At 37.2% G+C, this 12,691-nt stretch overlaps 1 protein-coding gene across 1 annotated transcript in view; it reads left to right on the top strand.

Moving 5' to 3' along the window:
* LOC145687129 (ubiquitin carboxyl-terminal hydrolase 38-like) overlaps positions 1-12,691 on the top strand; it is a 46,950-nt gene that overhangs the window by 30,378 nt on the left and 3,881 nt on the right. The window contains exons 5-6 of the mRNA XM_081760586.1: positions 8,966-9,122; positions 10,595-10,780. Of these exons, the coding sequence (XP_081616712.1) occupies positions 8,966-9,122; positions 10,595-10,780 (343 nt within the window). The remainder of the gene's footprint in view (positions 1-8,965; positions 9,123-10,594; positions 10,781-12,691) is intronic.

The following is a 12,691-nucleotide window of genomic DNA, read 5'->3' as shown; positions in this document are numbered from 1 at the left end:
TTACAACACATACTTCGGCATTCTTCTACACGATGACATCTTGTTTATGGCACTATAGTTATATTTGGGAGTTACGTAGCCTTCCCTGCAGGAGTTTATCTTCGGGGGCATTCACTGCACTCGCCACCCATAAGCTGAGGTCCAATGTATCTATACTGCCGGTGTTATTTACTTCGTGGTAGGTGGCGCTACTATTACTTATGAAAATCGACCCTATAAATCGGGAACAACCTCTATTTTTTGAAGTATAAGGAATCCAATGCATGAGCATGTTCATTTTAAACTTCATGACGATTGATTTTGGAAGCCTTAATCTAGTCTTTGTTGAAAGTTAAATGTAATATGTGACATCGACAAGAGTACATCTTGATAACATATATGAAATGTACTTTTTGAAGGGCAACGTGGAAATTGTTTTAGAGAAATGAAGCAAGATAGACTGAATATTATTTTAAACAGATCCTCATTACAGTCTATATACATTTTTCCTGAAAGCTCTAGATCCATACGTCTGGAGGCATCTTGCTAAAGCCATTGGACGAAGGCAACATGTGCTTTCTCATGGGCAGGAAATGAAGTTCCTCGTAATTGATTCATTTTAGGTCAGGTTTGTGGACTTACAGAAATGGCTTGAAGGGTGGAAAATTTATCAACTGTGATTAATATTATTTTGAGAAAGTATAATGTGCGTACTTGGGTCATGTGTCATTTTGTCTAAAACCTTTCTCATATAGGGTGTCTCAAAAGTCCCCTCACATGGGGTAACTCTGTTTTATCCGAGTTACAACAAAATGTAAGAGGGGAAACAGTCTCCAAATGTTTTCAGTCTAGAGTGAGGGAATTTTTCTAAATCGGAAGAGCCGTTTAGGCTGTACACACTTCATGCTCCCAATGTTAAATGAAAATGCAACATTGTCATTAACTGAACCCACACCATAAGTGAATGAAGTTACTGTTTGAAATGGGGGCTCGCCATCGACACGTTAGTGTAAAAGGCACAATATATATATACAGTGAAACCTACCTTAACGGACACTTCTAATACGGACAGATTTTTTTTTCTTTTCTTCCAGCAAAAATGTGTGTTCTCTTAGGGAACAAAACCCTCCCTTTTACGGACACACTCAGATAGGGACGCGGACAGTCCTTTTTTCTGCAAACGTTTCAATAACCTCTTCATAACGGACAGGAATTATTCTCGATTCTGCGATATATTACAGTAGATAGAAAAATCTTTTTCCCATGAGTCTAGACCTGGTGAACCATCAAACAGAACAGCTTCAAATTGAACTTTAAATTCTTTTTTTCTGCCCGCAATAAACTTGTTTTCTGGTGGAAATCCTAGAAAACCTTCAATAAGCAATAACACTTATGCAGGGTCAGTCGTATGGCCAAGAATTCTATGCGAAGGATCTTCCCGTCCCTAACAAATTTAGGCCTTTTTCCTCTGGGCCTTGCATCTTTCCCGACAGTTTCATAGGATAACAAAACAAACCTTGTTTGTTTTAGAATAACATTTTCAACGAGCAATGTTTCCTCTCACTTTTTAGAAAAGCAACATTTTTCTCTTTACTTATGATACTGGAACAAGTCTGGGTTGGAGTTTTGCCGGCTTCCTTTTTCACTGTCACTAAGAGGATATTCTTTGTGATTAGGGCTGGGTTAATAAACATATGCACTCCCAATAACTTCCATTTTCATCCATTCTACCAACGAAGATACCGTGCCAGTACGCACACACACACACACACACGTGTTTCTTCCTCAGACGTACTGAGGATTCTCAGAGGACACTTGCTAATGAGTTTTATTACACTTGTAGAGGAAAAAGCCTGCCTTTTTCGCTAAAGAAAAGAGTTAGCCGGTTAGTTGGTTCCTAACGCATCTTTTGAGTAGGTTCTGAGAATTTGAAATAAATGAAAAGCGCTTTCCCTCCCATGTAGGAAAATATCCAAACATCTTTGGCATATTACTCTTCATCAGTTGATGCAGTGCAAAAGAGAATGCCGTGTTACTTAAAAAAATTACCATACACACATTATCTTCTGCACTATACGAATATATTAACACATCCTCAGCAACAATATTAAACAAACTAATTTCTCCTTCATCCCTCCCTGTAATTCAAATACGTACTAAATGGAGTATTTTTATATTGAATTTTACGTATTTAAGCTCATACATAATGTATTTACTGTATATTACTGCACACAATTACCGTTGTGAGAAATTAAATTTCTGTAACCTCTGTAACGGACACCTCTCAGTAACGGACAAAAATTAATGTCCCATTGGTGTCCGTTATTCAGGTTTCACTATATATATGATACTAATTCAGCAAAAGTACGGGTAAATGCGATGTGAACGAAGTCTATTACGAAGAGGTATAACACGTGCAGTGAGACGGAACTTGCTTTTAGCCTGTTCACGTTTATTGTCAAAAATTGCTTGTGAACTTTCCAATAAATATTATCCCTGGCAAAATAATCCAGAAAGATATGTTCACTCTCTCGATAGCGTAGTTCAAACGAAAATAAGAAATTCAAGTAATACTACATTGAAGAAGGAAATAATGCATCTGAAAGGAAAAGTGCAATACGCTGTATAAGAAGTTTTCCTCGTGGAGTTATCCCTTAAGCCTATTCCTAACAGAAGTAGCTTCACAACATCTTAAAATATCAACTAGTAATGCTATGTGTAGTATTTGGAACTAGTTAAGTGTTGGTTTGTCGAAGTTCATTTGTTAGTCCGTATTCATATTTTCTAACACATTATATTTTAAAAACAAATCATTTGCCCCTTACCGTTTCTTTTGATAGTCTTACTATAATTTTATTGGTATGTGGATGTTATCGCTAGATTTTTTCTATTCTTAACCAGATTCTACCTTTCTCTCTCTCTCTCTCTCTCTCTCTCTCTCTCTCTCTCTCTCTCTCTCTCTCTCTCTCTCTCTCTCTCTTTCCATGTATACAGACTGTTTTTAACTTGAGATAACCAATATATAAGAAATGCTTAAATTTTGTAGGGGGGCCGTGGGGCTCAGTGGCAGAGCGTTCACATAGGGTCCTGGAGATGATCAACTTCTAAGTAGCCAGAAGCAGTGGAAGTCTGATGAAGACAAAGTTATTGTGTTGAAACTGTTACGTGATTGTGTTTAGTTAGAATTTCTTATTACACACAATAGCTGAGATCGTACATAAACAGCCGTCTTTCACTTTCTCGTCCAGGACTGGCATTTTACGAAGTTTCTTATTCTATGTAATCTCTAAAATATACTTGATAGCCTTCAGTTATTAAAAAGAATCATCTGGTTCACCCCAACCGTAGGTTGGTGGGCAATATGGAGGTTTTAAAACTTTTCTTTCTCTTGGGAGAGCTGTTTTATACTTTGATAAGATCTCTTCTTCATAACTGCCACTAGATATTTTGTCCTAGGTCTTTCTCTTCTCACTTCCATTTTTCCCTCTGGGTTTTCCTCTATCAGCATTGTGATCCAACAGGAGTGCCGAATAAGATGGCCAAGCATACTGTTTAGTCTTTTTCCTATTTTCATGATCTGTCGTCCGTCATTAGCTTCCTTTAGTACGTCTTCATTCTTTTTCCTTTCGGTCCATGATATGCGCACCATTCTATACCAACACCACATTTCTAATGCTTCCAGCTTGAATATTTCTGCTTTTCTCAGTATCGACATCTCTGATCCGTAAAACGTCACGCTTTGTACCAAGATCTTAATAAATGGTTTTCGAACGTCCAATGACCATTTCTTGATATTAGCAGTACTCTTTGTCTATTGAATGCTTGTTTACCCTATACTATTCTGGAACTTCCGTCTTTTTCACTTCTTCCGTCCGAGAATATTAGACTTCCTAAATAGGGGAACGTCCTAACGTCTTCGATTTTCTCTCCATTTAGCCATACGTTTGCCCCTTCCTGCCCTGTTCTTGTGCACTTTATCACTTTGATTTTCTTCTTATTTATCTTCATTTTGCTTTTTTTTTTTCAGTGGGTTGTTCAAGTTTGAAAGTGCTTCCTGCAGGTCCTCTTCGTTTTCTGCTATCAGTGTCATTAGCAAACCTTATTGTGCTGAAAACATGGCCATTTACTTGTATTCCTTTCTCGTTTTTATCAAAGAATTCTTTCATAACTACTTCTATATAGACGTTAAACAAGAGAGGTGAAAGTCCATATCCTTGCCTTACTCCTTTACTTATTCTTGCTTCCTTCTGATCTCTTCCTATAACAAATAAGAATCTATTATATAAATGAGAACGCACAAATCCTTTGTTAGCTCATCACGCTAATACGGCTGAACCAATTTCTTTCATTTTTGGGGGGTTATTAGGATTTGGACCCTAGATGGTTTTTATCATATCACTTTAATTTTTAATTACCAGTGTCTTGAGATAATTGACCATTCAAGTGTCCATAACGTACAAATCCTTTGTTAGTTCATCATAGGTATAAAAATAAACGTATTTATATGCAACCCGCATGACCGTGTCACTCGGCGGGTTAACATAAATGACAGGCGATATAATGTTAACATTTACTGCAATTTGAAAGCGAAAAAGTAAAAATTATCTAAGTAACAAAGTTTATTGCGTTCCGGGGTGACCGCAGCGAAGCGGGGCGGGTTAACATAAATGACAGGCGATATAATGTTAACATTTACTGCAATCTTCTATGGTTTTTATCATATCACTTGAAAGCGAAAAAGTAAAAATTATCTATTGCGTTCCGGGGTGACCGCAGCGAAGCGGGGTGAACGCTGCTAGTCTAATATATATCTTTTTCTCTATTAACACAAAAAATAGTTAAGGAAATTTTAATTAATGCTACTGTAGCAATTAAAATGCACGTAGTCGTAAAAAAAACGTCCTTTGATTTATTTTTTCTGTCCGGGACTGACCTTTAGTTACTATTTGAAAAGTATTTTATTATATTTCTGTTATGTCCAATGGATTGATTTAGAAATTCGATTGTACGTAACTCGGGAACCCAAAGCCTGCACAGTATAATATTTTACACATTTACTCAGGGTGAATCATTTATCACGATACGGCCTTGCAACTTTTGTTAATAGGACAGGAAACTCAAATTTTGTACCATGCAAATATCGGCAGGGGGACATTGTTTGAAGTACTTTGTGAAACTACAAGATTACCAGTGTTGCCACCTCATCATAAAGATTTTTTTTTTCAAATAGCACTACGTCAGGTTATTATGTATTTCAGATTTACATATATTTAAAGATACATACAATATCACATTTCTCATGGCGTTTCGCAAACTAAGAGCGATACAGTATCACAAACTTCCAAACTTTAGAGACCTCTGTAGCAGTACTAACCAAATGACACAAACAGGTTAATGATATTAAGAAGTGTTTAAGAAGTTCCTACAAATCGCCTTTTAAAACAGTATATCCAATTTAACCGTTTTTGTTTTTTTATATCTCCGGAACAATTGAGGTATCAAATTGCTGTAAACGCTATTATGATCTTGATTTCTATTGTAAACCCTCTACAAACTGGATGTGATACTTACCTATACACTTTTCCGAAATAGTCCTTCGTAAGAAAACCAATTTTCAGTTCCTTGGAACTTTTTTTCTAGCTGATCGAAATACATCATATGATGATCGTAGTATTCGATACTAGGATACTTTGGATGCGCGTTACCCCGTCCGTGTCACTTCTGTGATTACTGTTGTAAAATCCTCCAAAATTTCGTTGTTCGATGTTTGTAATCCTGTAGCGTATTTGGTTTGCAACACTGCATAATTAGTGTGGAATTGTAAGTTTTATACGTAAATTTCAAATATGTAGGTCCATTTGAAAAAATACAGTTCTGTTTATATAAATTAGAGCCACAATATTCACAAGATGTAGTCAAGTGACACATATGTATAGGGTGATCCATATTTAGCTTTTCCATTTTATCATCTTGTAACTTCTAAAGAAATCACATCAAGTATGTTCAGTGATATGTGAATTATACAGTTGTTGTTGGTAATGTCTTCCACCTTGTGCTTTTGGTCAATTCGTAATCACCTTATTCATTAAGCAGCCGCATAAGAAAAAGTCGGGCCATCTGGGATGCGATATTGTTTTCTTCTTTCCTTTATTTTTACGTTCAGCAAAGAAGCAGTTTGATTTGCATGGAGGCGGTGGATGTATGATTTGTAGTCATACATGTTGAAAGTAGTCCTCCATGACTTGAGGTTATTCCACAAATTTGTTTTTTTTTTAAATATTCGTAAGTAAGCTTCAGTGATCACCTAGTTAATGTAACTCTCTCTTCCAAAAATTTAGCGGTGTATTTAGCAGCATATAATTTATGTTTGTCTATTGTTTAGTGTGTTACTAACTAGTAGATTTAATGATTGCAGAACCAATTAAATAATTATTTCTTGGTCGTGTAAAATGAGAATTTATTTCAATTTCCTTATTAAGTTTAATTTATCCTATCCGTTGAAGATACGTAGCATATCAGGAAAAATTTCAACACGCACGTGTACTATATGCAAGTGTGTATATGCTTACAGTAAAGTTTCTGTTCCGGCATATTATTCGGCAAACCAGCACAGAACGAAATTGCTAAATTAGTCCGTTGGGGGTCTCAATGGCTTAGTGGTAGAATACTCCTGGTATATGGGGTTTCTGGTTTAATCCCAGCTCGCGCCAAGCTGGCTTTGTGGTAGACAAATACCGTGTACGTTTGTATTCTCGGGATTCTCCCTTTCCTTCTACTTCTTTCATTTTAATTAGCATTGGTTCCCTTAGCATTGATGCATAATCGCGGGACAAACTTTTAAAAAAAGAAGGCAAGCAAGCTACTGAAGAGAAAACAAACGATACACTGTCCATCAATAAATGTAACATACTTTCACTCACATCTTACTTCTAAAAATCTACGTACTCAATTATAGACATGCACATTGCATTCTACATACCCAAGAAAGCAAATACTGATACATATTATCACACCATTTAACTATATATGAACCAAACAAGATTTTTGAATTTCACCCAATCGGCTCTATGAACTAAAAAGGGGTAAACGAAATAATCAGAGCCAAGTAGCCCTTCTACCAACTAAATCGTGTTTTCAGGATACTATTAATGTCACTGAAAGGACATATCAAAACTGCTAATGGCAAGGGTCCCTTTCCTGAAAGGAAAGAACCCTAACGAAAAATCCTTCAGCCCATTTCGGTTGGAAGCTTGAGTCAATTCAGGAGTAAATGAGAGCCCCTTTTTTTACGTTTACACTTCCATAATAATAATTACCCTAACTACAGTAAAATTATATACTGCCATGTTAAAAATAATTCACATATACATACACAAATATATACACTACACAGATATATAAATGGACAGGCTGCCGCAACCCTAAACTGAACTGTGGGAGGGGTGAAAGGGAGATTTAAATGTTTTAAATCACTGACACTTAGATCTTGAAGATTCGCAACACTAAAATCCAAGCACTTCAATGCTACTCCTGTCACCACTATTCATATCGACAAACATGGCGTCTTCTGAATTAAGTTCTATATCTTAATATTCTCTGACTGTTTTGCTGCTGAAATTAACTATTTCGGGCTCCCTTCTGCTCAATTGTTCATTTCTTAAATATATCTAGTTTTACCTGATTTTTTGCTGCTTTTCCTGCTAAATATCCCAAAATTTGAACGAGCTGAGAATACGTGCTGTGGCTTGGTGCTTGTCCGGGTTGAGAATGAGGATTATCGCGACTTGATATGAGAGCGCCAGAAAATAGTTCAATCAGAACAGATTTGGCGGCGGAAATTATAAAGCGAATGAAAAATAGCAAGAACTGGATAAAACCGGATCTTGGTAGGATATTGGCATCTCAGAGGGACGAAGGGGGTTTAAATTATTCTGCCGAAAATCAGATTGGTGGATAATTTCAAGCTGTCCAATTGTGGGCCTATGTTTTCGTATAGCATTAAGATGATAATTTAAATACTCATCCATCTAAAGTATCCATATACGGGACTCATAATAAACTAATGTATAAATAAAGATATTCCCCGAAATATAATTTCTACTAGATTATTCAAAGCTTCCACATTAATTTTGGTTTGAATAAGGGACAAATGAATATACTACACGGACCGAAGTTATATTTAGAAAATCACATAGTACAGAAATTAAAAAAATATTGGACCCCTCCAAACAAAAATTCCAATATCTGTATTGGTACATTACACTACGTGTCTAAACGGATTGTATAGATTAGACTTTAACTTGGATTCGCAATACATTTGTTTACAGCAAATAGCAATGTATCAAAAGTCCAGGGCCAAAGGCTAACTGTGTTATAAGTAAAAATACAAAAAAGTGGAAAAAGAATGTTGTTGGAAAGAAGTAGTTTTCAATCTGAAATGGTCGAATTCTTGCAATCACTCCAGCTGATCTTCATTCGTTTACACTGGTAAGGCCCCCTATGTTAAATGAATAAACAATGTTCCCTTTGCACCTCATCATACCTGAAATATAGCATTGCTGGAAAACTGAGGTGTTCTAAGTTTTTCATACAGCAATATGCACGTTCACCGTATCATTTAGCGTGCCCTTCCCGTTCCTTCCGTTTGAACAGCTTACTAAACTGAAAATATTACTTTTTCATTTACGGTAGGGCGCCTTTCCACTGTGGAGCCAAAATAACTGGAGCAATTAGAAAATTTCACAACTTTAGATTGAAAACAAGTTATTTCCAATCTCTCTCTCTCTCTCTCTCTCTCTCTCTCTCTCTCTCTCTCTCTCTCTCTCTCTCTCTCTCTCTCTCTCTCTCTCTCTCTCTCATCCTAACGGAGTTGGCTTATGGCCCCGACTTCTAATACACCTGGTATATACAATGCATTATATTATATTAAAGTTGTGTATTTTATTCAGTGATGAGCAGTATTGAATGATGTGTGTTTGATTTTCAGAACTTTCTGTAGCTGGCAACAACAATAGATGGGATAATGTAATTGCTACGTCTGTTTGCTCACCTCTTCTGCTACGACGTTACCCAGTTGCGATAAACAATTTTCAGAATACCTGCTATATGAACGCTATCATCCAAGCGCTCTTCATGACTTCCAAGTAAGTGATGATAATTGCTAACCTTGTATCCCAAAAGAATGCTGCTTCTTTTATTTATATAATTTCGATCCTCTCTGGGGTGTTCCTAAATGGCTTATCTCATGCTGCTGTACATTTTCTCGAATGTTCATCCACGAGAGGAAGATTCTTGAAACACCAAAACTACGAATGTAACAAAACAACTTCTTCGCTTTTGTACTTACGAGGGCAATTTAAAACAAAAAAAAAAAAAAAAAACTTTTTGCGCATGTGCGAGAAATGGGTAATAAGAGTGACGTCAGTCCAGTGGCGCTGTGTGCGGTAGTTCAGTAGACAGTGAGCAGTGGAAGGAGGAGGTTGTTGCAGTTCACTTGTCCACTGTAACAATTGAAAATCAACGGTCGAATAGAAAACCCCGCCAAATGTGAAGTGCAGTCGATAATAGGATTTCTGAGTGCGAAAAAACTTTCGGCAGCTGCGATTCATCGCGAACTGTGTAGTTTTCACGGAATAAACGTGATGAGGGAAGGCATCGTACGTTAATGGTGTCGCATGCTTAAAGGTGGACGAACTGACGTGCACGATGCGGCGAGGAGTGGGCGCCCGCCCGTCTGTAGCTAGCAGGACATTGACAAAACTGTCCGTGAAGTCCGTCGGTTCACGATATCGTCGAGCAATTACTATTTCTTCAGGCACATGAAACAGTGTCTTGAGTCGCACCATTTCGACAGTGACAATACACTTCACAATGCTGTTAGCGAGTGTCTTCATTGCCAGGCGGGAGATTTTTTCGCAGAAGGAATTTCAAACCTTGAAAATGTTATGACAAGTGCCTCAATTTGCATGGTAAATATGTTGAAAAGTAATGTAATGTTGTACTTTTCTAATGTGCATAATAGAAGTTCTGTATCTGCGAGTGTATGTCATTGGTAACCAAAGGGTTAACTCAAAATCAACTCAGATAACCAATAGGCGGTTTCTTTTCCGAATTGCCCTCTATGTTCTTTAGAATCAAATTATAAAGCACGTGAATCGGTAGTCTCAACCTTGTTTATCGGGCGTCCCCGTCACAAACCTGCATACTTCACGCTCTGCGTCCTCTCCTTGACCCTCAATGGTCTTCCAGAAATGCTTCCCGTCATGTATTCAACGTTGGGATAAGTGCATTGCATGAACAGTACTTTGAAGGATATTAAATCAAATTCCATGTAAGCTTATTACTTTGTTTCTAATGAAATTATTCATCTTATTTTTTGATCACACCTCGTATTTCATGTCCACGTAAAACAATAAAATTAATGCTAATTTATCTTTAGCTGTTGAATATGCTATACAAAACTTATAAAGTGAAATACAAATTAGAATTTGTTTAGCTGTTTGCTATGAAAAATAAGTATTAAAGAAACTTGCATGATTAACTAATACAGCTTAAAGTTCACTGTGAAAGATGTTTTTAGTTATTGTAGAAAGCTAAGTTTAATAATCTTTTATAGGTTTTGCTCTAGTGTACTAAGAGCTTCACCTTCAAATGACCAGCAGTGTCTGGCCGAGCTCCGAAAGGTGTTTGCGTATTTGTACTTCTCCGAGCGAGAGTTGTATGCCTTATTTGAATATTTTCAAGTTACGGTTGCTCCATGGTTCGGCAGAGGCCAACAACAGGATTGTTCTGAGTATCTGAGGTACAGTATTCATGTTCAATACAAAATAAACGGATTCTGTCTTATAGCAATTACTTTTTGTCGTGTACACTGTCTTGACATAAATAAATAAAATACCCAAGAAATGATCGTGTGTGTCCACTGCTACGTACCAGTCCACAGAATGAATCATTGCTACTGCAGTTAGTTGTTGATGGAGCCTCCTTTGGCGCTGGCATCCAGTAAAACATTGCAAGTCACTGATGATATCCTGTGACAGGGGTACCATTCATTACAGGAACTCACGTAATTTGTTTAGAGGGAATTTTTCGACCACGCATTTTTAAATGTAGATTACAAGCATTTTCTTAAATATACATATCTGGATCACGACACTTTAAACCCCCATTTTGCCCCATGCAGTGCGTGGTCAACTTTGCCCTATGGCATGGTGCTCAATCATGCATGAATTCCGTGGCGTCCCGCGGCAATTCTCTCTCAAAGAAGGGTAAAAATTCATCTTGCAGTACATCGATGTATTTTGCAACATTGAGGTGCCCATCTGAAAAAAATGAGTCACTATGAGCACCTTCCAAATTATAACCTATACCATTATATTCTGCTATATGTGACCTTAGGATGGTGGAATTATAATGAATCATAGCCTGTCGATCACTACCACGCTAAATATTGATTGCTGTCCGAAAATTGGCGAAATCGGCAGTCATCGGAAAATGCAATATAGTTTCCAAAGTATTTTCTTATTGCATATGTTGGTGGGCCAATTGTTGTCTAAGCAAAAGCGTCCTTTTGACGACACGTCTGTATATTGACGCACCATGCAAATACTGTTAGGCGGTTCGTGATCTGTTAACGTCAGGTGGGGTGTCATTAGTAGATTTCGATGGGTCCTTGTACTCCAAATGACCGGATGCTTTAGGCGTGGCATCGGTCGCGATCAACCTGATCTTGTGTGTGTGTGCATATTTTTACGTCAATTGAACTCTATTGTAATGGTATTAACACTTTGCTAAGTGTATGCATAACACTACATTGACAGTACTGACTACTTCTGCGCCCTCAGTGCCCAATTTTGCGTCCTCGGATAAACCCTGTCATCGTCTGCGAGGACAGTGGCTTAATGGTAGTTCTCAGCTCTGGTTCAATCTCAGGTAATTTAGTGAGGTGGACAACATTGTGTCTGTAGCTTTTGAGAGGGCTCTCCCGTTTCCTCCCACCAGTTCTTTCATAATTAATCACCCATGTCCTTGAGCCTAAAAGACAACCGTGGGGCGTTAAATTTAATTTCAGTTTTTGTCAGCTAATTACACACACATTCGCACGCCAGAGTGCCACTTCTACTGCATGCTCACAGTAATGCCTGCGACATACTCATCGACCGCTTATATTCCTTCGGTGTTTATCTACTAACGTCAGGGTTGTATATTTTAAAATAATATTTCCGCACATTACCTAGAAACTAGCATAATACGGAACAAAACTTGATCGTGTAGATTCACGTAAATCATGGTTTTATTATTGTATATCAACTTATGCAAGGTAATATTTGTTTGGTTGTGTGCAGTCTGAAAGTGATTACTTACAGAAACACGTTCAGTGTCCTTGACTTCAAACCATTAAAATAGCTTCGAAGGGTTTTACATTCCAACCGTCTTTTAATTTGGTTTTTGTGCCGATGACAAGTCTGACAATAAGCTATATTCTAAATTAATCGTAATTGTTGCATTACATCAGTAGAATTATTTCAAACAAATTTTACATAATTTGTTCACATTGTTCATAATAAATAAAACTGATAGTTACTTATAGCAGGGAATGTAGTATCATTGTTTTAGCACGAACAAGTGGTATTTTACAGCCATAAATTTATTTTATCCATTTATTTATGATATTAACGTGTGTGGGAAGTTGGAGACTGAAAATTCGTAGTTA

This window comes from Thermobia domestica, chromosome 6 (genome assembly GCF_964235325.1).
Source record: "Thermobia domestica chromosome 6, izTheDome1.hap1.1, whole genome shotgun sequence".
NCBI lineage: Eukaryota > Metazoa > Arthropoda > Insecta > Zygentoma > Lepismatidae > Thermobia > Thermobia domestica.
This window is presented reverse-complemented; position numbering and strand designations above follow the sequence as displayed.